Below are 25,495 nucleotides of genomic sequence, written 5' to 3'. Positions count from 1 at the left end.
CAGTTCCTCACTCATGTCTTCTGGCTCAGACCCTTCCTCTGTGTCTTCACTATTGTCATGATGCAATAGAAAACCATAACACCAAGAAAATAAGGAGAAACCAAGTCCAACTCTAACAAAGAAGTTTTTCTGAAAACCACCTTCATGTTTCTTGAGTTAGGATATGTCTTTGAGAATATCACAGAGACCACTGAGCAATTATTTGAAATGATAGGTTCAAGAACTGACATCAGGTTTTCAGCCATGTAAAACAAAGCTGCCTTATTAATGGATCTTTGCAACTTTTCCAAGTATCTAATAACACATCACTCTGGAATAGTTGTTAAAAGAGTTTTATCTTTTTACAGCCTTCTTCCCCAGGCAACTTTTAACAAGTTGGATCTGTACCCAGACCTGTTTACTGGTCTGACTCCCATCATCATCATCTTCCACTTTAACACGACTTAGCAAAGAACAACAGTGATCCCTCCTATCCCCCTCCTGCTGCTGCTTTTTTTTTTTTTTTTGCCTCCAAACAAACTCAAAGTAATATATAAAACGTGTCACTTTTAGCATGTAAAAATACCTATTTTAATAGCTGGTAATGGCTGGTTATTCATTTTTGTTGGGAAAAGTTTATTCATTATAGAAGTATACTGCCTTAGAATTAAAAAGATATTTCACTGAGAAAGCTGGATTGGGGTCAAAATTTGTTTTTGAATTTCTTCAGTTCCTGATTTATCTTTTTCTCAAGTGACCAAGGATGTGAAGCTAGATTCGTGGAGAATTATTCAAAAGGTTAAACTGAGACAAGTCCATAGTTGAAATTAGCAACGAAAGCCTATCCATTCTGGCAGAAATCTTGTGCTTTCTCTCAGTCCTGTTTCCCTTATTCAGATTAAAAGCTGATAGTGAGAAAGCTAGATCTTTTCTTTGATCTTACATCATTCTGTAATCATTGATTAATGAAGTAATAAAGAAATCCTATAGAACTTGGATGTACGGGTTCTCTCATTTTCTTTCAGACAACTCTGAAATGTGAGATAATAATTATATTTTTGAAATACTGTGTAAAAAAATCATGGGAACTCTTTGTCCTGGGCTATAACTTATTCAGCTCATAAAACGAAAGCAGGGATTCACAAACTGCAACAGGTTCCAAACTCTCTTTTTATTCCCTGTTTTATTTGAAAAAGTTTTTTTTTTTAATAGTAGAATATAATGCAACCAAATGAAGAGTTAAAGCAAATGGAATCTTATCTTCAGGAATTAAGTGTGAATGATTCATTCTCTCGTGTGAAAGCTTTTGAAATAGAAATGTCAAATAGATTCCCTACATAGAAGTCCTGGAGCTTACGGTCAATACCAAATGAAATGTAAAATAGTAAAGTGTGTGTCTAGGGAACAAAGAATGATTAGTTTATTTTCAAGGAAAAACCTTTTGGATTAAGGCTGATTTTTTTGTGAGGGTGGAATTTTAAAATAGTTCATCTCCTTGATCTACAACTCAGATCAAATCTTAATGAGATAGATTCTTGGCATTATGTTTTCTTTCTTTCTTTTCTCCTTGTTTCTTATCTTTCTTTTCCTTCTCTTTCCTCCTTCAGTCCATCCTTTCTTTTTAACTAAGAATGACTCACATTTCATTTGATATACAACTATTTATCGTGATGGAACATCTTATTTCTTGTTCTTCATGCATGAGATGAAGAGAGGAGGTGGTATGGGCGAGGTGACCCAACACTAGACATAGGAATCTATGACCTAACCTTCCCCCATCTCCCCGACTCAACACTGGGCATGATTGAAGCTGGGCATGATGCTCCGAGATCCCCTCAAAGAAGAAAGAGGAGGCAGAACAAAAACGCGAGGAGGAACCAGCTCTGCCCCCTGGGCCTGGGAGAGGAGTGACAAATATTTTCCCCAGCTTATTACTTGTTTTTTTTTGTTTTTTAAGTTTTATGAATGTTTAATCTGAAGGTTTTAAAGTGCTGTATCATAAAATATATTTATAATTTTATCCAGAATTTCTACCATTCTTTTTAAGTTCAGAAGGGTCTTCCTTCCCTTTCCAGAGATCAAAAAGATAGTCTGTTTTCTTCTACTGCTTTATGGTATAAACAAAAAATAAAATTCTAAGCCCCTCAAATAACTGAATGGACCCCTCCTCTTGGCCAAGGGGATTTCAAAGAAACCTAAAAAACGAGTTCAGGCCATGATGGGAAGGGGATGTCGGACCTGCCTCTTCATACTTTCCTCTCTTTGGAATTCAGGCACAACAGGCCAGCATTAACGTTAAAATAGATCTTAAGACAACAAAACAGACTCTCTGTAGCAGTGAGATACCAAATCCCAACCATACTCTAGTATAGCATCACATGACAGAGAGGAGGCCCTGAAAGAAATAGAAGTATTTCACTCCAAAATATATTTATTTGACCTATTTTGAAATGACCCTGTATAGCCATCTCTTGTTGGGAAAATTTACATTCTGTAGATAATTCCCTTCCATTTCCAGGTCTTTTCCTGATCCAGGAGAGATTTAACTAAGAGTCTGGCACCTTTTAAGATCTGATAAGAGGCGTTTACCATCTATTCTCATACTACCTGGAGGTTTCATCTACATAGAACCTTGGCTTCCACAACCCCCTTATCTTAACCCCAAGCACTTCTTGTCAGCATTTGCTGACTTCAAATCTTTAGGCAAAACTTAACTCTTTCAACTAAATGCCAGTCAGGAAATATTTTAATCCACCTATGACCTGGAGGTACCGCCCTGCCCTCCTCACGCACCCTCCACTTCAAGATGTCCCACATTTCCAGGCCAAACCACTGTAAACCTTACATGTATGGATTTATGTTTTTGCCCATAACTTCTGTCTCCCGCAAATGTATAAAATTAAACTGTAACTCAACAACCTTGGGCACAGGTTCTCGGGACGTCCTGAGGCTGTGTCACAGGTCATGATCTTCACATTTGGTTCAGAATACATCTCTTCAACTATTTTTCAGAGTTTGACTTTCTTCGTCAACAATGGTTTTTTACGTGCTTGAGTATAGTGGTTAAGAATGCAGACTACCAACATTTGATTACTGGCTCCAGCACTTAGTAGCCATGCTGACTTGGTTAATCTCTTTCAACCTCAGCTTCCCTATCTGTAAAGTGGAGATAACACACCAACTATCACAGTTACATAAACTAATTTTTTTTTTTTTTTTTTTTTTTTGAGACAGAGTCTCACTCCATCGCCCAGCCTGGAGTGCAGTTGTCTAATCTCGGCTCACTGCAACTTCCGCCTCCCGGGTTCAAGCGATTCTTGTGCCTTAGCCTCCCAAGTAGCTGGGACTACAGGTGCCTGCCACCATGCCCGGCTAATTTTTGTATTGTTTGTAGAGATGGGGTTTAACCTGTTGGGCAGCCTGGTCTTGAACTCCTGGCTTCAAGCGATCCGCCCACCTTGGCCTCACAAAGTGCTGGGATTACAGGCATGAGCCACCTCACCCAGCCCTAAACTAATTTTTGTAAAGTATTTTCAACAGGGCCTAACACTTAGTAATACTCAATAAATGGTAATAATTATAAATATTATTATTGATATGTAGCAGAAGACTTTAACATGCTTTTTCCTTCAGATGGCTAAATAGCATTATTTATTGATAAAACTTTCCTTCCCCGATTATATTCAAAGTGATTTCAGCCTATATTATTAATACATTCTTGTGTATTCCAGCCCCTGAGTCGAGTTTTCCACTGATTTGTCAGTGTGTTCATGGATTTGCATTATATTGTTTAAAACACTGTAGCTTTATAGCACTTAAAATGACCACATAGGCCACTGCATTCTTGTCTGGGTGACAGAGCAAGACCCTGTATTTTAATAAAAAGAAAAATCATATAGGAAGAACATGTGTGTGGGACACATTGATCTTTTTTCAAAATGTCATGATTATTTTCCCATTTCTTTTCTCTACATGAATTTTAGAGTTATAACTAAGAAATTTAATTAGATATTATAATGAAAATACATGGTTACATCTCTGAAAGAAATGTAACTTGATATGCAGCTTGATGAATACAGGAAAAATTTTACTTGTATTAGCAATGTAAAAGAGGCGATTTAATGCCTTTAATTTTTAGATAATAGAACACTTTGAATGAAAGAAGAAATGATGTTGGGATGCTGGGAGTGAGAACATCAGAGTGAGAATTTATTAGTGAATCAAATCCACATCGTAAGTGTTTATTCAGCTTTTTATGGTCTGAGGTACCAGGATCTATTTAGTCAAGTGGAGTTTATACAGTTGCCACTTATGGTATGCAAGTGTTTTTATGCAGCAGCCTTTAACATCTAATATAATGTAGACGTAACCCAAAGAGACCCTAGGCTTTCCTGCAAATCAGTGAAGGGTCTTATTAATAGATGATAAAATTATTTCTAATCTTTGGGTTTACCATTGCAATGGGAACATTTTTGTCAATGGTATGATTGCATTTTAAATTACTAATGAAATTATTTTTTGTGTTTTATTTTTAATAATACTAACGATTTTTATTTTGTGTTTCACAGTTAAAGTCATTTATTTATTTATTCATTCCTGGGCTCAGGTGATTCTCCCACCTTAGCCTCCTGAATAGCTGGGACTACAGGCATGCACCACCATGCCCAGCTAATTTTTTGTATTTTTGGTAGAGATAGGGTTTTACTATATTACCCAGGCTAGTTTCAAACTCTTGGGCTCAAGCAATCAGCCCACCTTGGCCTCCTAAAGTGCTAGGATTACAGGTGTGAGCCACCGCGCCCAGCTGACATAAATTTATAACAAGGATACCATTCTAATTTTCTAATTACTGACTGAATGCACATTTTTATGTTTTAACAGTAACAATTTTTGTCCTAACAATAATTATAAATGTAAAATAACAGAATATCTGTAAACACTTTAATGTTCTTTAGGAGAGTGGGCTTTTTATTTCTATAATGATGAGACTCAGGTTCCCTCATAAAGTGTCAGGGAATAAGTTAGAATGAAAACCTCTTTTAAATTGTATGTAGGCTAATTAAATAGGCCATTATACACCACTTGTGTGAGATTATAGTAAATATAAAAGAGTACCACAGAATGTGTTATAAAGTTCCTAATTTCATTCTTTATCATTGCTGCTATGAAAACCAGAAGGTAAAGAAAATACCATCTAGAAGTTCACAGAATTCAGAAGGGCTTCTTTAGAGAACTCTTAACAATCATGTGTGCGGATTCTGGAAAGACTAAGGGACATTTGATGGAGTTTTCAGAATTGGATAAAGGGATGCTTCTGGTGTTGCCTTCTTTTTAAAACTTATGAAACATTTCAGGCTTTCAAAAAGGCAGGGAGAAGAACATAGCAATATGGCGCACTTACCTCTCACTCAATTAATTAAACATTACGGATATAATTGAACAGTATCTTTTTTTAATGATAAATTTACCAAGTGAAATATAGGATTTGCATATCCTGGAATCTCCTTTTCACAAAGTTTATTCCATCTAATATGTTAATTTTCCCTTTGTTGTCAAAAGGGTGTCAAATGGGTATTATTGATAAAATGCTCTATGTACATAATTGTCTGAGCCAAAGATGGCTAATAATCAGCAAATGTGGAACAGCAAAGGCCTTTGCCTAAACAGCAAAGGCAAGGTGGTTAATGCTTTAATTCACTTGAAGCTATATCAGCAACTGTCCTGGGCACCAATTCTCTTGACTTCTCTTCTTTTTGAGAAAAATGCTTTTCTAAGCCCAGCAAAAGAGCAAAGGGAAAGAACCACGTTACCTGTCAACACTAAGAGCGCAGAGGTTGAGGACGGTGATCCCCACTGAGGACTTCTGCAAAAAGGGGAACAGCTTGCAAAGAAATACGCCAAAGTCATTGTGATCAAAAGGCCAGCGCCCAGCCAGCAGCTGAAAGAAGGAGACACAGTGGTAAGAAGTGGTAGAGCTGGCACGGAGCATGTGGGCACTTACATTTCTAGTTATGCGTCCCAGCTTCTAAATGTTATTCACAGTGCTTTTCAGTTAGCACTGTAGCAAAAGAGTATTACTATTGTTATTTTTTTCTTTCATATTTTAAAGCCTCAGCAATTTTTAGTCTGGAAAGATATAGAGAATATAATATATTATAATTATTAATATATAGTAACATACGAATCTATTGATATATATTTAATATATAATATATACTTAATATAGTGTATTAATACTATATTACATACTTATATATTAAATATATTACAGTTATATAACACAATTTAATAACACAAGAGATGTGCCTTTGATCTCACATCAACTAGTCATGCTGCCTACTTTTCAAACAGTAGCAAAAGTTTGGGATTTTGGGAGACAACTCAGCTGAGAAGCAGACAGTGGTTTTTTATCTGTGCTTACTAAACCATGGGTAAAGCAAATAATTTCAACTACTGAAATTGGCAGATTATATTATCTCCTGACAAGCAGCCAAAACTGTGAAAGGTTAGGGAGAATACTGGAAAAAAAACAAAGTGGTGTAGAAGCTACTAATTTTGGCAGGTAGCTAACACCTAAAGCCACTTACCTTTTCCTCTGTGCTTAAGGGGCTGACTTTGCTTCAGTAGATGTGATGTAAGTGGTTTTTCTCTATTCAGGCTCAAACTTCCCCATACTATACAGAAAAATGTGATTACCTTGCTCTGTTGGTATCATTTGCAGAAAAATCTGTTCTTCCATGTTGACAATTTCCAATCTTGTTTGCAAGGCAAGAGTGGACACCCTCTGGTGGCTGTGCTGGGTAGCAGACACATAACAATAGCTACCAGTACTCTGTATTTGTCTAATTAGGTATTGTACTAAGAGCATGGGCTTAAATAATAGTTCAGCTACCTAAAAGGGGGAAGGAAGTTCCTGCTGAACATATGATGCCTTTTCAAGTGTGAAAATGGTATTGATTTCCTTTCTAATTTTTTGCTTAGTGACTCAATTTAAACTTAACTCACTAGGAAACAGAATTCTACTAACCTGACAAACACTCCTTTTTCTCTTTTTTTGAAAAGTTCTTTTTGCCATAGTAACTCTAAGCTAGGCTTTGAATTTCTTTTCTACTATTTCAAAAAGATGATGTGAGGTTTAATTTCATGGTCAGTGTGATCCATAACACCAGTCTATTGAAAGAGATTAGGAAACCAGTACCCCGTAGATAAAGAATGAGAACTTGGTTACACAGGGAAGTCTCTCATTCTGTGATTTTTGGCTAAGACCCTATACAACTTCATTACAGAAGTTTTCTCTCTTTAGTTTTCAAGCTTACTTCCCTTTCTTCTAAATAGTTTTTGAAAAGAACCTTTTTCTTCAATCCAATTGTGCTTCTGGTTTCTTCTTCATCTCACTATAAACAGTCTCGATTGGTGTCTTCTCAAAATTTCCTCATAAACTTTTGTCCAAGGACAACCACAAAACTCTTTGCACAAACACTGCCTTCATTTCTTATGGTTTTCATGAAGCTGACAAATAATTACGCCATTGCTGACTGCTGGTTATTAATGCTTGGTGCAAGTAAAGACGTAAAACACTATTTCTGGGATGAATCACCCTGTAAAAACAAGAAAACCTGAAAACTACTTTTTATAGAGTAAGAATTTAGAATTCTGGCCTAGAATTATAATTCTTCAAAGACCACAGCTATGTAATTAAAACAGTGTAGGCACGGTGATAGGATATGCTCTGGAACAGTTGAATTGTTTGTTCATTTCCGGAGATTAAGAGGACCCTGATAATCCACATGTATGGATTTCCCAATTCACACATCTAACAATGAGAGAAAAGAAAAAGATGTTCTTGCTTAATAAGGGAGACTTTGAAATCCTGTGAAGGTCTCAGTGGCAAGTGCTAAGAAAATGATGCAGAAAAACCATGGATTTTCTGAACATGGATTCTCTCAGATTCTTCCAATCTCAATGATATCTTTTCCTTTTACATGCTTCCTTAAACTTTTAACTAGGATTAGGTTAGGGTTAGGCATAAAGAAGGACAGAGAGGAAAGACATCATGGAATCGGTGGGAAGCAAGAAGGTCATGGAATTGTCTTTCTTTGAGACAAACGGGTGTTGGTGGTGGTGGTGTTCTTTTTCCTTTTCCTAGGAGTGAGCACTGATTCTTCTTGGGAATTATAGATAAAGGGGAAGGAAAGAAATCATTGGAGAAAATTATTAGGTGAAATCACTGTGTAGACTTCCCTAACTTGTATCTCCTTCATTTTGAAAGGATGTATGGGTAGTAAGTGTTCAATGCTGCTAGGAAGAAATTAGGTCCCTGTCTATAGGCAACGTCCCCCTCTTTTCCTTTTCCTCTCTGGTTCCATGTGGCTTCCTCAAAGAGGCCCTCATTAACTATCTAACCTCAAGTAGAACCTGCTTGTTAATCTCTTCCACGGAACCATTGTTGGAGCAGTCCTACATTCAAAGTCTCCTTCCAGCTTGCTTTGCTGGAGCAGAATCAGGAGTCCTCATGGAGGCAAACAGTGGGGCTCACTGGTTTTCTCATATTTAGCAGAAACACTTGGAGCTTCTGAAGGACTACTGGGAATGCATCCTGTTATTTACTAGCACTTAAAAATATAATACATAAGATGGCAAAAATTAAGCTGTATAAAAGCTTATATAATGAAAAGTTAAGTCTCCCTTCCAATCAAGGCCCCCAAACTCCCTGCCCAAAGGCAACCACTGTTAATTGCTAAGTGTGTTTTCTTTGAGAAAACATCCTACGTACATAGAAACATATGCTTTTTTTTCTTTTTTTTTTTTTTACAAAAAGAAAACAAGTGGGAACATATGGAAATAATATGTTTTAGTAATGTATTATGATCTTTTTTTCCTGGAGTAATTTTCTGGAGAGCAATTCTATTGCTTAATCAAAAAGTTTTGATTTTTAAAAGCATGCTAATGAAATAGACTAGGAGAGGAATAAATACGTAACTGTTTAAGAAAATACATTCTAGACCATGGTAAAGAACTCACTGATTTCATTAATGTTAAGCTACTGTCAATTCAATTAAAAAAAAAAACGCAAAAGAGTCTGACAACCTGACGAGTATTGGTTCAAAGGGTTAATCAGGCACCTCAGATCAGTCATAGCTTATTTTTGCTACAAAAGAGTCTATGTACCCTAATATTTATTATTTGCCACCCTCATATTTATAATTTCCAAGGACATTACACAGTACCTAGCACAAGTAGGTGTTGGATGAATCGATGACTCCAACTCTTTAAATCAGATCGTATTTTCATAGTTTGAAATGAGACAGTACTAATTTTAACCTGAAAACACATTCACCTTGAAATTTATTTTCTATTTGAAAGTTGTTTATCAGTGTCTCAAAGTAGTGAGTAGTTTAAACATAAACACTCTGTATGTTTAAAGAAACCTGCCATGGAGTTGTTTGAGGAAGTGGGAGAATGCTGTGCTATTTAAGAGTCTAGGCTGAAGAGAGGCTGCCATTCACTCTCTGCTTGGAGACATCTCATTCTGGGCTGTGATGAGTCTGCCCACCTTCCTAAGAGCTGCAGGGCAGGCCGTTGGAGGTGAGGCACATCCTGTGGTCTAAATGTACACCATGTTCTCCTCTTCTCAAGCAGATCACAGAAGAACACCACAGAAAGAATCATGGAGACACAGAAGGCAATCTGCTGAGCCAGGATTTTGCATGCCTTTGTTCTAACTCAGGGGAGTTTTCTGTAGTTGAAATATAGTTAAAGCCCCTGATCCCCACCTGAAAATGAAAGCGCTTCTAAATGGCATAGATTAATATAGAAATTTTGCATTTGTGTGGTTGATTTGGACTGTATCAAAATCAACATCATAAAATTGACAGGCTGCACTTTTTAACCTGTCAAAAACAGATTTAGGTAAGAACTTGTACCGTATGATACACTGAGATGCACCCTGTTTGTAGAATGGATAGAGCCAAATGCAGGATGTACATTCACCACTATATTTAGTGCAATGCAAGATCTCACTTGGCTGGGACCTCCTAAGTATGGGGAACATACTTGTTTACATTCGTTTTCTGGAACAAACCTGACAACCAGAAAGTAAGGAGCCAAATAGTTGTGAAATTTATGCCCTAAAGCTCATGTGCTTTAGTCCTCAGCAAACTGCCTGAGTCTTCACTACAGGGGGATTGATTCTCACTTTACACCAGTGGTGTGAAGCTTAGCTCTTATTGTGCTCTAGCCCATTGCACATCCAGAGCTGTTCATTAATAGAGACTCTCCAGAGGCATAGTTCTCAGTGTTGCCTGTATATTAGAATGATTTTGGGAGCTCTTACATATCCCAGTGCCTTGGCCATCACCCTAGGCCAGTGCTTATCAACCAGGGGGCAATTTTGCCATCCTCCTTCCCCCCACCACCACAGGGGACACTTGGCAATGTCTTAGATATTTTTAGTTATTACAGCTGGGGGTGGGTGTGCTACTGGCATCTAGGGGTAGAGGCTTGGGATGCTGCTAAACATTTTGCAATGTACAGGACAGACCCGCCCTCCCTAACAAATAATCACCCCGCCCAAAATACCACTGGTGCTGAGGTTAAAAAACTGTGTCCTAGACCAATGAAATTAGAATCTTTGGAGTTGGGACATAAGCATTAGTAGTCTTTGAGGCTCCTCGGGGGATTCCCAAGGACAGCCAAGGTTGGGAATCGTTGCTGTGCAGCAGCGGCTCCCAAGACTTAGCAGCTGCAGAATCACCTGGAGGGCTGATTGAAACACAGATGGCTGGGCCTCATCCCCAGAGTTTCTGATTCAGTAGGTCTGGGGCAGGGCCTGAGAATTTGCATTTCTAGCAAGTTCTCAGGTGATGCTGCTGCTGCTGCTTCACCAACCATACTTTGAGGATCACTGCTCTAGAGGCACCACGGTCAGCAAAAATGACAGCTGACAGTCAGATGGAACAGGAGGAGCAGAAAAAGGTATAAAATATAGTCATAAGAAATAAAAAATCTTGGACTAGGTGCGGGGGCTCACACCTGTAATCTCAGCACCTTGGGAGGCCGAGGTGGATCAATCACTTGAGGCCAGGAGTTCGAGACCAGCCTGGCCAACGTGGTGAAACCCTGTCTCTACTAAAAATACAAAAATTAGCCAGGTGTGGTGGCATGCACCTGTAATCCCAGCTACTCAGGAGGCTGAGGCAGGAGAATCACTTGAACCTGGGAGGCAAAAGTTGCAGTGAGCCGAGATCATGCCATTGTACTCCAGCCTGGGCAACAAGAGTGAAATTCCATCTCAAAAAAAAAAAATAAATATAAAAAAATAAAAAAATAAAATCCGTAATGTTTGGGGCCATGTAGCCTGCATCCCCTTACACTCTCACCCAAAGACATCAGTCCCTAAAGACATCAGCACATAAAGTCACAGTACAATAACAGATGTTCTACTGCCCCAGGCCTCACCAGCTTAGCACTACAAAATAAGGCCGTTCTCCCCTATATTCAAGATGGGTTGTGAACCTATAAGACATAGGTTCAAGTACAAGATTGACCTGTTGCTAACTGTGATCTTGGGTAAGCCAGTTCCCTGTTTTAAGTCTGTGTTTGTGTATTTGTTAAATTTACAAACCTCATACCTGTTACAAGGCTATGATGCTCATTTGGGGGACTCAAATGGGATAATGTATATAAAAGAATCCTGCAAACTGAACATACACCACATGAATGTTATTTTGAATTGCTACAATTTGTAATCACAAACTGAAACGGACCAGTTATACACAACCATGAAAATATAATGAACTTATGCTTCTTTATCCATTCCAGATGTTAATATCTCCTGCTACTTAATCCTATTACTTGTATGTTATTTTTGTTATTGTCATGGCATCTTAAAATGGTACAAATGGTACAAAGAAAAACTTTGTGCTAATTTTCCTCTCATCTCATCCTGTGAGGCCAAGGGATTTTTTTCCTCTCCTTCATCTCCTGCCCGTCCTAGACAGAAATGAGGGATTTACAAGTATGGTCTGTAATAGCTGCAAACCTCAAAGCAAATAAAATCTTCTTTTCCCTTCAATATGAATTATTATAGGGTCACTTAGAATTGGACGTGACTGACCAGTTATCAGGCTTTAAAAACTGGGGTTCTGAGGTTTTTCTTTCTTCCTTGGGGAGGGACTGGGATGTAAAAGTTGGTACATAGTTGACTCAGTAGCAAATAAAAACATCTTCCAACAGCACAGACTGAGATGATTATAAAGCTTGTGATGCCCAGGACAGGCCATTTATAAGAACATGCTCTCTGACCACTGCAGATCTCAAATCAGATACTACAAAATAAGTCACTGCGTGTGACCAAGAATAGATTTTGTTCTTCTGTTATGCATTAATTGCTTCAGGATTGAGAAAGAACGTTCATACAAATGTCATAAAAGCTATGGCGTCTCCCAATCCCCTATCCATGCACTTTTTCTTTGAACAGGCTCTTCTTGCCTCCTGACCAGTCCAAGAATTCAGGATGTATGACAAATGCAGAGTAGAACAGAAATTCCATAAATGGTTTTGACTCTGGCCTTGGGAGACCTCTATGAGCTGGGGGGATGGAAAAGCCCTCCTTTTAATCAAGACAGCTGGCTTGGCATAGTAGCTCAGAGCATGGGCCCTGAAGCTGGACTCCTTGGGGCAGACTGACCCCAAGCTCTGCTGTCTTCTTGATCTTGTGACATTGACGTGTTTGTTAACCTCTGTGCCTGTTAGTTTTCTCTTCTATAAAATGAAGATCATTCTGGTAGCTACCGCAGAGGATTACTGTGGGCCAGAGAAGAGACAGTCCAGAGGAAGGGCTTAGCAGAAGTCAGAATATGGAAGGGTGAGCAAAAACTATTGATGGTTCATGGTTATGGTCACCCATGGTCCAGGTCAGCAGGTGCAGGGTGGTGGCGGGCCACACAAGAACAAAAGACCCCACTCTCTAGGACTCATTCCTAGAAGATAAGCAGAAATAATGACTTCTCGAGAAGCTCTAAGCAATCTTCCCTGGGCACTCCACAGAAGAGGATGGTATGACTTAACAGTAAAGAGAACAGGCTCGGCGGCTTTATCCTCTGGTGTGACTTAGACATGTTAACTGTTCCTCACAGAAAACTGCAGATAAAGAGAGTGCCCATGCATATGGCTGATGTATTAAATGGGTTCATACATGAAAAGCACCTAGAGCAGGGCCTGATCTACAGCAAATCATAAACGTTAGTTCCCGTAGGAGATGGATTCTGAGGAACTGCTTCTTGCTAAACAACATTTAGATGGAAAGAGATGGAATTGTTGATACTCGCTAACCACATCTTTCACTATTGAATATTCAGTGTTTCAGTCTCTGCTGAGGTCTTCACTTTTTAGAATCTGAAATACATAGATGTTAATAACAACAAGGTGGATGAGAGGAAACAAGGAGAAAAAAGAACTTTTTAAAGCCAGGGTTCCAGAGCCATGAAGATTTTTTCCTTTGAGGACAGATTGTTCACCCAAGATATAGGCTTATCACCCCTGAGAGTCTCAGTCACCTGAAGGCTGGGAATCAAGAGGAACATCTCTTTTTAACAACTCTCTTTGCTGTAAGAGCACCAATTCAAAAGTGAGGGACTTGAAGCTTCTACTTATTTTGTAAGCATACAACCAAAGGATCATTGCATAGAGAAAAATAGAACTTCAAAGAAGAAAAATTAGATAGCCTCAATATTGAAACTGCAAGGTTTGTGTTGATTGTATGTGTCAATACTTTAAGGTTTAATTCATAATGGAGAGAAGATTCATGCTAGAAAAAAAGAACCCTGGCTTTCCTGGAATGGAGAAAAGATTTTCCATGTGTTGTGAGTGGAGCCCTACATTTTGTCATAACAACGTACAAGCACAGTTTTGGGCCTTATTTGTGTCTGGGTCAGAGCTCCCATCATAGAAATGGGGTGCTTGGACCTGGACAGACAGTAAGTCCCAAAACCGAATGGAAATGTTTTATAGTTGATTTTAATCATCAGTCTCTATGGTCAGACATGCTAGTGCCTATTTAAAATAAACAGGCAGGCAAAACCAAAGCAGAACAAAACAAAACAAGATAAAATGGAATAGCAGAGATCCCCACATATAGATTTAGGTAGTGGATCCCAAAATCTTATCAGTGATGTAGGTGATGATGAATAGGAGAAAGGAAAAACAAATGGCATATTTGAAAGCATGCAGCTGATTTAATGATCTAATATATAAGTTCTGAAGAAACTTGAGTTCTTTATTGTAAAGTTTGTCATGTGGTCACAATTATACTGAGTGTAGATGGAAACAATGAGCCAACAAAGATATGGTATGCAGCATGAGCAAAGTAATACCATATGTGTGTTTCGGGAAAAAAAGAATAAAGTAGAATAAAGTTGATGCTCTCACTGACTTATTAGTAAATATAGTTGAGGTGATTTTAATATTTAATAACAGAAATTCATTAGAAAATGAAACTTCACTATTACTCATAGTTGAGGCATAAAGCAAAATAGAAAGACAAAGTCAGGATGGCTGGGTTACTAATCATATTATGAAACCCCAGATAAGAATGGCATACATTTTAATAATTCATTCACTAAAGTTTTAGAAGCCAGGCTGTCTTCTAGGGAAATGCAATTTGCGGTGTCAAGAGTATTAAAACCACAAAAGTTCTATTGAATGCAGAGATGGAAGGATGGAACATACTGAAGGAGAAGTTAGAAATGCTGGTTTCTAGTCTAGCTCTGTCAAAAATCTTGAAGATTTAGCTCCCTCCTCTGCCAAAGAAGAAATGTTAGGCTAGAACGAGATACTCTGAATTCTCTGCCAGCTCTGAAATTGTATGATTATTTTCATGTCAGAACTCTAGTCTGTAACTAGTTTATCTGAAACTGTTATTAACTCCATTTATCCCTAAATTAATCTGTACCCTTCCATGTACTGTATATGATTAATTTTACTTTCTCAATTTCTTTTCATTCTTCCCATGAAAGAGTGTTTTAGTCCCTTTTTTTTTTCTAACTAAAAAGATTAAGGATTTCAGAACTTGGGGAATCCCAGATTGAAGCCTTGAGACTATTTACCTTGACTATATGAACAATATTTCATTACTCTCAAATGAAAAGTCAAAATCTATAGTAAATTTGCCCAGTGAGGTGTAAGCATAATATTGTATACACAATTTGAATTACATATAAAATGTAGAAAAAATATCAGTTAAGTGGTGATTTTAAACTTCCAACCAGGGGTCTGTTATAAACAATAATGTAAAGCTTTTTGAAAAAGTTGTAAAAATTAGTTTGATGTTACTTTACATCTTATGGTCATTTGGAAATGAGTTAACATTAGGTTGTACTAGTCTAGAATGATAGATTTTTACCTTTGGAAATGAGTTAACATTAGGTTGTACTAGTCTAGAATGATAGATTTTTACCTAGTTTTACTTCTAGCCTTGAGCTTTGATATATATTGTATCTCCACTATAAGCATTCTGTTTTAGTAGAACAAAAAATACACAAATTTGAGGTCTAATACAATCAGCCTACAGTGACCCTGGGTTCCTTTCCTAGACACCTGCACACCTAGAGAGCCTTCTTTTGCCATTTTCTTGAGACTAGGACCAGTGTTCTATTTCCTTTCCATCTCTCTCAAAGGACTAGATACATTGTTCCACATGCAGCAATTGCCTAAGAAATATTGACTGCCGAGAAAAGCAGCCATTTAAGTAAATTTTGTAAAGACAAATCTGGTCAACACTGTTCATCTTAGGTTTTAAAAACTATAGCATTTTACACTTGGATGGGAGCTTAGAGACCATCTAGATCAGCAGTCCCCAACCTTTTTGGTGCCAGGGACCCATTTTGTGAAAGACAATTTTTACGCGGACCTCGCGGGGGGTGGGGGGGCAGGATGGTTTTGGGATGATTCAAGCATATTACATTTATTGTGCACTTTATTTCTATTATGATTACATTGGAATATATAATAAAATAATTATACACCTCACCATAATGTAAAATCAGTGGGAGCCCTCAGCTTGTTTTCCTGCAACTAGATGGTCCCATCTAGGGTTAATGGGAGACAGTGACAGATCATTAGGCATTAGATTCTCATAAGGAATGCACAATCTAGATCCCTTGGGTGTGCAGTGCACAATAGGGTTCGTACTTCTATGAGAATCTGATGCTGCTGCTGATCTGACAGGAGGCAAAGCTCAGGAGGTAATGCGAGTGATGGGGAGCAGCTGTAAATACAGAAGAAGCTTCACTTGCTTGCCTGCCACTCACCTCCTGCTGTGTGGCCGGTTCCTAACAGGCCATGAACTGGTACTAGTCCATAGCCTTGGGGGTTGGGGACCTCTGATCTAGATCCCTGGTTCTCTCAGTGTTGTCTGTAGACCACTGGGGAACCCTGGGAACCTTCCATGAGGTCTGCAAAATCAAGATAACACTCAGAGATTATTGCCTTTTTTCACTGGTTGACATTTGCACTGTTAGTACAAAAGCAATGGTGGGTAAACTGCTGGTGCCTTCACATGAATCATGATGGTGGTACTAAACTACCTAAAGGTCATTGTACTCTTCACCATCACACATTCGCAGGAAGAAAGCTGATGGTGCAAAATAAATAGAACTTGAACAAAGTCATAGGATACAAGATCAATATGCAGAAAACAACTGCATTTCTGCATACTAGCCATGAAAAATCTAAAAAAATTTAAAAAACAATTGCATTCAAAACTGTACCAAAAAAGAATAAAATAGTTGAGAATATATTTAACAAAAGAAGAATTAAGATTATTAAGATGCCAATTCTCCCCACATTCACCTAAAGGGTCAATGCAATTCCTTTCTAAATCCAAGGAAACTGAAAAATTCATCTTAAAATTTACATAAAAATATAAGGGATCTAGAACAGCCAAAACAATTTTGACAAAAAGCAGAGTGGGATAACTTACAGTACTTATTTAAAAACTTACTATTTATAATCCTTTATAAAGTATAAAAAACAGTTCTTTAAATTAAAAAAAAAAAAAAAACTTAATATAAAGCTCCAGTAATTAAGACAGGATGGTATTGGCAAGACAATAGAACACAGGTCCTGGAGCAGAAAGAAAATCCAGATACAAGCCCTTATATTTATTGCCAATTGAGTTTTAATAAAGGTCCAAGGCAATTCAGTGAGAATAGTCTTCAAAAAATAGTGTTGAAAAACAGTATCCATATGCAAAAAAATCAACTTAGATGCCTGCCTCATATCATACACAAAAATTTAACCAGAAAAGATTGCAGACGTGAATGTAAGAGCTAAGCCTCTAAAACTGTTAGAAGAAAACAGAGGAGAAATTCTCTGTGATCTTGGGTTAGGCAAAGATTTCATAGATAGGACACTAGGGCATGGTCCATAGATGAAAAATTTGATAAACCGGATTTGATCAAAATAAGAATTTTTGCTCTTCAGGCTGGGTGTGGTGGCTCACGCCTGTAATCCCAGTGCTTTGGGAGGCCGAGGTGGGTGGATTGCCTGAGGTCAGGAGTTCGAGACCAGCCTGGCCAACATGGTGAAACCCTGTCTCTACTAAAAATACAAAAATTAGCCGGGCATGGTGGTGCATGCCTGTAATCCCAGCTACTCTGGAGGATGAAGCACAAGAATCGCTTGAACCCAGGAGGCGGAGGTTGCAGTGAGTGGAGATTGCCCCACTGCACTTCAGCCTGGGTGACAGAGTGAGACTCCGTCTCAAATAAATAAATAAATAAATAAATAAATAAAATAATTTTTGCTCTTCCAAAGACAAGAAGAAAACAAAAACAAATCCACTAACTGGGAAAAATATTTGCAAATCATACATCTGATGAAGGACTTCTGTCTAGAATCTATAAAGAACTACAACTAAAATAAAATAAATACAAATAACTTAATTAAAAATGTGCAAAGGATTTAAATAAACATTTTGCCAAAGTAGATATATAAGTAGGTAAAGACATAGAAAATGCTCAACATCCTTAGCCACTAGGGAAATGCTAGTTAAAACCACCATGGCATACCACTATACACTATTAAAATGACTGTAATGAAAAAGACTGACAATCATAAGTGTTGGGGTGAGGATGTGAAGAAATTAAAATCCTCATATAAAGCTGGTGGGAATATGAAATGGCACAATTTTTTTTGATGTTGATATAATCTACCAATATTATTTTATTTCCCCAGTTTCACATATACTAATTTGCGTGCATTTAGCTCTGTGCAATTGAGTGACACGTGTAGGTTTGTGTATTTATCACCAGTCAAGATGCAGAACAGGTTTATCACCACAAGGATCCCTTTTGATGTCCTCTTCTACCCATATTTCCCTTCTCTCCCCTTCCCATTCCTAACCCCTAGCAACCATTAATCTGTTATCCATCTCTACAACTCTATCATTTCAAGAATGTTATATAAATGGAGTAATAATAGTATGCAATCTTTTGAGATTGGTTTTTTTCACTCAGCACGGTTCTCTGGAGATTCACCCAGATGGTTGTGTGTATCAATGACTTGTTTCCTTTCATTGCTGAGTAGTAGTCTCTGGTATGGATGTACCATGGTTGGTTTGACCACTCATATTGAAGAACATCTGAGTGGTCTCCGGGGTTTGGCTATTACAGGTGAAACTACTGTGAGTGTTAATGTACAGAGTTTTTAGAATTTTTTTCCTCAAAATAAGGAACTTTGGCTTTTTATTCCTTTTAAGAGTTTCTGTAGTTGACTGTTTTTTTCTTGCTATACTATTCTCTCTGATTCTGTACTACCTCAGCCCCTCAGAGATACAGCAAGGGCAGAGAGTCCTCATTTAAAAACCGTTTCCTAATTTTACATGCTAAAAGCTAATATTTAAGAGAAATCCTCTTCATCCTCCAACCCTTATTCCCATTGTGAATAACCTGGTTTAATACAAGTTAAGTCTATAAATAAATTTGTTCTTTCTCCTCAAAAAACACTGAAGACACTTTACAATAGTTACAGGTTTAGAAAATTTACCAAGAGAAGGGAAAGTATTGCCACTAACGTACAGCGTTCAAGCCTTCCAGTATCAACGCGTTTTGCTTAGCATCGCTGTTGTTTCAGCAACATGCTGGCCAGGAGCCATCTTAATCACTCATTTCTTCTCCTTGATGATGTCTGTACTCTGGCTTCAGCTCCCACGTGTTTTTGTGGATCTCTTTTACATTCTGAACACCAATTTCTTTTAAGAGTTCCCTCAGGTATACCACAGGTTGTTTTGTGACGTCCACCAAGTCCTTAACGATGATATTGTTGTTTCTAAAGGCTGAAAATAACATGTCTGAAACGTGTTGTTTATTAGCTGGAGCTTGTTTTCCATCTGCTTTCTCTTTCCTTTCATATTTAGTATCGCACTGATGATTAGCAACAGGTTCGAAACTGGCTGTTACAACTTTGTCCAGTTGTTGTGATAGCCTTACAGATTTGGAAGATTCTTCTATTTGCAACCTTTTTAATCTCATGCACTTTTCACTGGCAGTCTGTTGGCATTCAGCTCTTTTCACCACTATTCCTTCCAAAGACAGCTTATCTGATGAGCTCTCAGTAAATATTGTTCATATATGTCCTCCAACACTTTGCAAGACAAATGGATGTTCTTTATGAGCACTGACTGAAGCTGCTTTTCCGCCAATGTCATGAATATTTGCAAGATCTTCATTCAAAGTAAATGACACCTCAGGCCTTCCTTGAGTCTTGGCAATCCACAGTTTCCCAAGTTCACCTCTTTCAGGGGCTTTAGCTCATTGCTGTGCCAAATATTCAGGAAGCTGCCAGGATACTGGGACCCCGGGGAAAGAGCAATGTACAGGTTTTTGCATGAACATAATTTTCACTTCTCCGGGATACATGCTCAAGACTGCAACTGCTAGGTCTTATGGAAATTGCATATTTAGATTTATAAGAAACTGCTGGCCAGGCAGGGTGGCTCACGCCTGTAATCACAGCACTATCCGAGGCCGAGGTGGGTGGATGGCCTGAGGTCAGGGGTTCGAGACCAGCCTAACCAACATGGTGAAACCCCGTCTGGTGGTGCACACCTGCAATCCTAGTTACTCAGGAGGCTGAGGCAGGAGAGAGTCGCTTGAACCTGGGAGGCGGAGGTTGCAGTAGCTTAGATTGTGCCATTGCACTCCAGCCTGGGCAACAAGAGTGAAACTCTGTCTCAAAAGAAAAAAAAAAAAAAGAGAAAAGAAACTGCCAAACTCTTAGAGTGGCTCTACATTCCGTTTCTACCAGCAGTTTCTCTTCATCCTTGACAGAATTAGGTGTTGTCTCTCTCTCTCTTTTTTTTTTTTTTTTTTTTGTTTAAACATTTTAGCCATTCAGATAGGGTTTAGTGACATCTCACTGTGGTCTGACTTGCATTTCCCTAGTGGCTAATGATATTGAACATCTTTCCATGTGCCTATCTGTCATCTGCATATACCCTTCAGTAAAATTTTTGTCTCTGTCTTTTGTCCATTTTCTATTTGGATTATTGATTTTTTTTTTTACCATTGAGTTTTGAGAATTCTCTATATATTCTAGATACGAATCCTTTTTTTTTTTTTTTTTTTGAGATAGGGTCTCACTTTGTTGCCCAGGCTGGTATGCAGTGGTGCAATCTTGGCTTACTGCAACCTCTGCCTCCCAGGTTTAAGTGATTCTACAGCCTCAGCCTGCAGAGTAGCTGGGACCACAGGTGCATGTCACCATGCCTGGCTAATTTTTGTATTTTTTTTTTTTTTTGTAGAGATGGAGTTTTGCCATGTTGCCCAGGCTGGTCCTTAACTCCTGAGCTGAAAGTGATCTGCCTGCCTTGGCCTCCCAAAGTGCTGGGATTACAGGTGTGAACCACTGCACCCGGCTGTTGCCTTTTCATCCTCTTAACAGGGTCCTTTGCAGAGTAAAAGTTTTTGATTTTAATAAGGCCCAACATTTTTTTTTCTTTTATGGATCATGCTTCATGAGTTTCCCTTAAGATATTCCTGTTGAAGCAGCAGAGAAATTATAAATTTTGAACATATGTTGAGCTTAGGTACATGTCTTTTTAATATTCCATGTGACAAAAGATTGGTACTGATATTAATGAATGTAGTTTTTTGATATTATATAATTAAATAAGGCAACATTGAGAAGATCCTTGTAATTGGTAAACTAGTAATTCCTAATGGCCAATGTCTGATGTCACAAAACCATGCATATGTAAAACATCTATGCAAAGTACAAGAGAGACAACATATTTTAATGTAAGATGTCTGAAAAGTTCATTAATATGGTTTCAGATTCCACATTGCAACTAATCTTTACAAAACTGCCAATGGGAGAGTTTTGATGTAGTATCAAAGAATACTTGCAATTATCTGAAAAGATGATTAACATTCTCATCCTTTTTTAAACTACATTTTTTTGTGAGGCTAGAGTTTTTAAATACGCTTCAACCAAAACAACATAGTACAACAGATTGAATGCAGAAGATGATATGAGTTTTAGCTGTCTTCTATTAAGCCAGACATTAAATAAAGAGATTTGTAAAAATGTAAAACAATGCAATTTTTCTCACTAAATAATTTTTTTTGTTTTGGAAAATATAACTTTTTTCATAAAAATATATCATTTATGTTAACATTTAATGGGGTTCATGAAAATTAATAAATATTTTTTACAAAATGATTAGTTTTAACTTGTAACATCATAAATATCAATCAATATAACATACATGAAGAAAAATTTGGTGTCCTCAATGATTTTTAAGAGTATAAAAGGGTGCTGAGAACAAAAATTTAGAGAAACACTGATCTAGATTAATACTTAGTTTTGAAAATGAAACTCTGAAGGTCACACATAGCTAGTCAGAAGCATCTTCATAATATTTTAAATATTTAATTTTCTTTGCTGGTATAGCAAAAAAATTACAATCTGTATTTCTCTTCCTTTCAAAATTGTGGTAATCACTTTTTTGAAAGAGGTGGTTGCAATTTCTAACCTACTGTAACTTTTAACATAATGATTTGTATCTACAATGAACAATACGGTGGCAGGCATCAGTATGGTTCAATACAGAGGCAGTTGAGCATTTGTTTCCATGAATGCAGAGACATTCTACACATGGGAACTAAAGGCCCTTTTCCTGCTATTTCCTGCTTCCTGTTCCCTGCTCGTCCTGGGAGCTCCGCCTAGATGCTGGAAGGTCAGTAGATTGAGATTCTTGTCACTTAGCTCGGTCAGAACAAGACTTGCAACCAAGGTATTCATCCAGTTGATTAGATTATGTATTACCTACATTAATTTAGAATTGGCTTTCTATTAATTTCAGCTAAAAAGAAGTGTGTGTGTAGGATGAATTCAACAAAATGAAGCCTCATATCTATAAACATACTGTACAAAATAAATTTTAAAACATATCTGAAGAAATATAATGGTGTTTTACAATTCCCCCAAATTTTAAAATTACATTTCTCTCTTTTATCAAAACTAAAGCTCTCAAAACAAACTCAAGGCTGAACAAAAGAAAATGTAAAAAGATTATTTTATTTACTGGAAAGTCATTGTTTTCTTCAAAACACTAAACCTATGAATTTAGGTACAAAATTTAAATGTCAATTTCAGGCTGAATTCACACTACATGAAGTTATAAACTAGATAAATGAAAAAAAGCAGTCATACCAGTCCTTAAAATATAAAGTATTTCAGCAATTAGGCTAAATACTTATTTTTGAAGAGATACTTCCCATTCTATCATCCTAGATTATTTCCAAAAAAGCTACAGACATGTTATCAGATGACATTAACGCTCAGTTGTCACGGTAAAGTTGTCATTCAGAACGTCTGTCTCAGTCCTCAACTACTGCCTGAACAGTGGAAAGTTCTGAGGTAAAGCTTGGATATTGGCTTCTGGGTGTTTCATTCTGATCTATGTCAAAAAATGGGAGTCGAAACTGGATGGAACTTAGCTACTACAATTCATAAATTAGTTTTCAAAACTGTTATATTTGGAAAAAGTACAATTCTTCAGCCTCAACGCACAGGCTTATCTTGGTTTCAACCTGAAATATCAAAAAGCTGTTCAAGTTGGAGATGAAAATAATTTGGTTCCATGATGAGTACTTTTTTGTTATGTAAATGACTGGGAAAAATGGACACAAACACTTTACAGATCCTTTTTCTAAATATCAATACTCTAATAATTAGAGTTTATATATTTCACAATTTTCAGGTATATGAATTCTGAAATAATTTAGTGTATAGAATCCACTGACAATCAGTGACTGCTTCAGAGTAGAAAAAATATCTAATTTTCTATGATACTTTCTTGAATTAGTATCCTCTTCATTATGGGTAAAAATGTATACTTTTGCAAAAGTAAATGACACATAAAATTATCATTGGGCATTTGATTTAGTGACCCAACACATTTTCCAAAATTAGTTTCCTATTTTTTCACCATTTTTTATAAGCAATCTTAGTGTATAGGAGCAAAAAAAGACTTCCTCCCTGACATTTTCTATTTAAGATAATCCAAAGGAAAGATAAATAACTAAACTAAAAATACGGTTAGGCAATGGGGAAATAGGGACTCCTACATTGCTAATGGGAGTGCAAGACAGCACAATTATTATGGGGCATAATTTGGCAATTTATATCAAAGTAATACAGATACTTGACCTATGGCACAGGAATCCTATGTGTGGGAATTTGTCATATAGCTGTACCCGCAGATATAAACATGACATGCACATGGTTACAATTGTACCATAGTCTGCAATTGTAGACTAAAAGATTGGAACAATTGATTATATAACCTATGGCACTCTCCCACAATGGGATACTATGAAACTATTTAAAAAATGAGGCAGCTTTTCATATATTGATATTCAGAGATCTCCAGGATATACTGTCAATTGAAAAAAGCAACGTACAGAACATTGTATAATAAACAGGGGAGAGAATATAAATATATATTTGGATTTTCTTATATCTGCATGAAGAAACACTAGAAAGATACAGAAGAATCTTTTAAAGGTGATTTGCTATAGAGGGTGGGAGTGGGAAAATTTGGTGATCAGGACTGGTCTAAGAGGAAGACTTCTCAATGTGTACCTTTTTCTATTTTCTTGATTTTTGATCTATTCAAATATATTCCCTATTTAAAACATGAAAAATTGGGATTTTCTCTAATTTATACAAAGGCATAAATGTGTGAGAGTGTACCTGCTACTAGTGTGGGAACTGCCCCTGCACAGGCATATTTTTAGCAGAGAAGAGGTCGTCTGAACAGAATATGGCGTGTTCGAAGGATCACAACCTAAAAAGTAATTGAAGGACAAATATTGAGCCCTACCTAAGGCACTTACTTTTCTCCACTCATTCATTTATCCAAAATTTCTGGCTAAGAAAAATATACTTCATTAGACATCTTCAGTTCTAATACCAGCTTTTTTCTTCTGGGCCATTTCCACAAATAAACTAAATGTTTATCGCTTCATGAGGGTTCATTGGAGCTACTGCAAACAAGTAAAGAATTTCAAAACCACAAGACAGATGGGCTTTGGTGTAGATACTGAGAGGCTCTTACACCAGCCTGCTTGGAGGGCCGATCTGAATGAGTGCCTCTGCAAAAATCATGAATAGGTCAATGCTCTGGTTCTTCAAGCTGCTTTCATATAGTTGGAATTACAGATGTTGACTCCTCACATTTTGAGAGCACATGCTTCCTCCCTTTCTTCCTCAAATATATGAAATGTCACCTGTGTGCTGGCAGAATGACATGGTTGAGTCCTAAGGATGGGTCTCCACTACCCAACTCTGCTTTTTTTCCTCCATCCCCTGTAGCTCCTGTGTCCTTTCCTCCCAACATTTTTTTTTTTCCTTCCAAGCTGGAGCGCAGTGGGACCAATCATGGTTCAGAAGCCTCGACCTGGGTTCAAGTGATTCCCCCACCTCAGCCTCCCAGTAGCTGGGACTGCAGGCACATGCCACTATACTCAGCCAATTTTTGTATTTTTTTTTTGTAGCAATGGGGTTTCATCATGTTACTCTGGCTAGTCTCGAACTTCTGGGCTCAAATGAGCCTCTGGCCTTGGCCTCCCAATGTGCTGGGATTACAGGCGTGAATCACCTCGCCTGACCGCCAACAGTTTGGAAAAATCTAATGTAAACAGAGAATATCTGTGTCACCAAAAATAACATGTATGCATACATACATACACCTAGTGATAAAAAAATGGAACAGGAGATATTTCTTTTCTTATCCCCTACTTTCCCCTTTGTCTAAGACATGGTCTTTCTGTCCATTATTAAAGAAATAGTCCCTGATTTTCACAGCATAGAGGTAAGAAAATTCATGTTTTTAGTTATGATCATGTAATTCAATTGGTCCACCCAAAGAAATATAAAGTGTTGTGATTTTCTGACTAAGTAACTTCAAGTATGTAAAGCTTTATCTTTAAGACTTTTAGAGGCTGGGCGT

At 37.5% G+C, this 25,495-nt stretch overlaps 1 protein-coding gene and 1 pseudogene across 3 annotated transcripts in view; both read right to left on the bottom strand.

The window, feature by feature from the left end:
* EDNRA (endothelin receptor type A) overlaps positions 1-25,495 on the bottom strand; it is a 62,890-nt gene that overhangs the window by 18,425 nt on the left and 18,970 nt on the right. For 2 of the 3 annotated variants that reach the window (XM_025386249.1, XM_025386251.1), the window contains exon 3: positions 5,790-5,917. The exons of the other annotated variant lie outside the window; for it this stretch is intronic. In XM_025386249.1, coding sequence (XP_025242034.1) covers positions 5,790-5,917 — 128 coding nt within the window. The remainder of the gene's footprint in view (positions 1-5,789; positions 5,918-25,495) is intronic. 3 annotated transcript variants of the gene reach the window in all.
* On the bottom strand, positions 19,134-19,865 carry LOC112625177 (annotated as a pseudogene).

This window comes from Theropithecus gelada, chromosome 5 (assembly GCF_003255815.1).
Source record: "Theropithecus gelada isolate Dixy chromosome 5, Tgel_1.0, whole genome shotgun sequence".
Taxonomy (NCBI): Eukaryota; Metazoa; Chordata; class Mammalia; order Primates; family Cercopithecidae; genus Theropithecus; species Theropithecus gelada.
The sequence above is the reverse complement of the archived record's forward strand: the minus strand, read 5'-3'. Positions and strand labels throughout refer to the sequence as shown.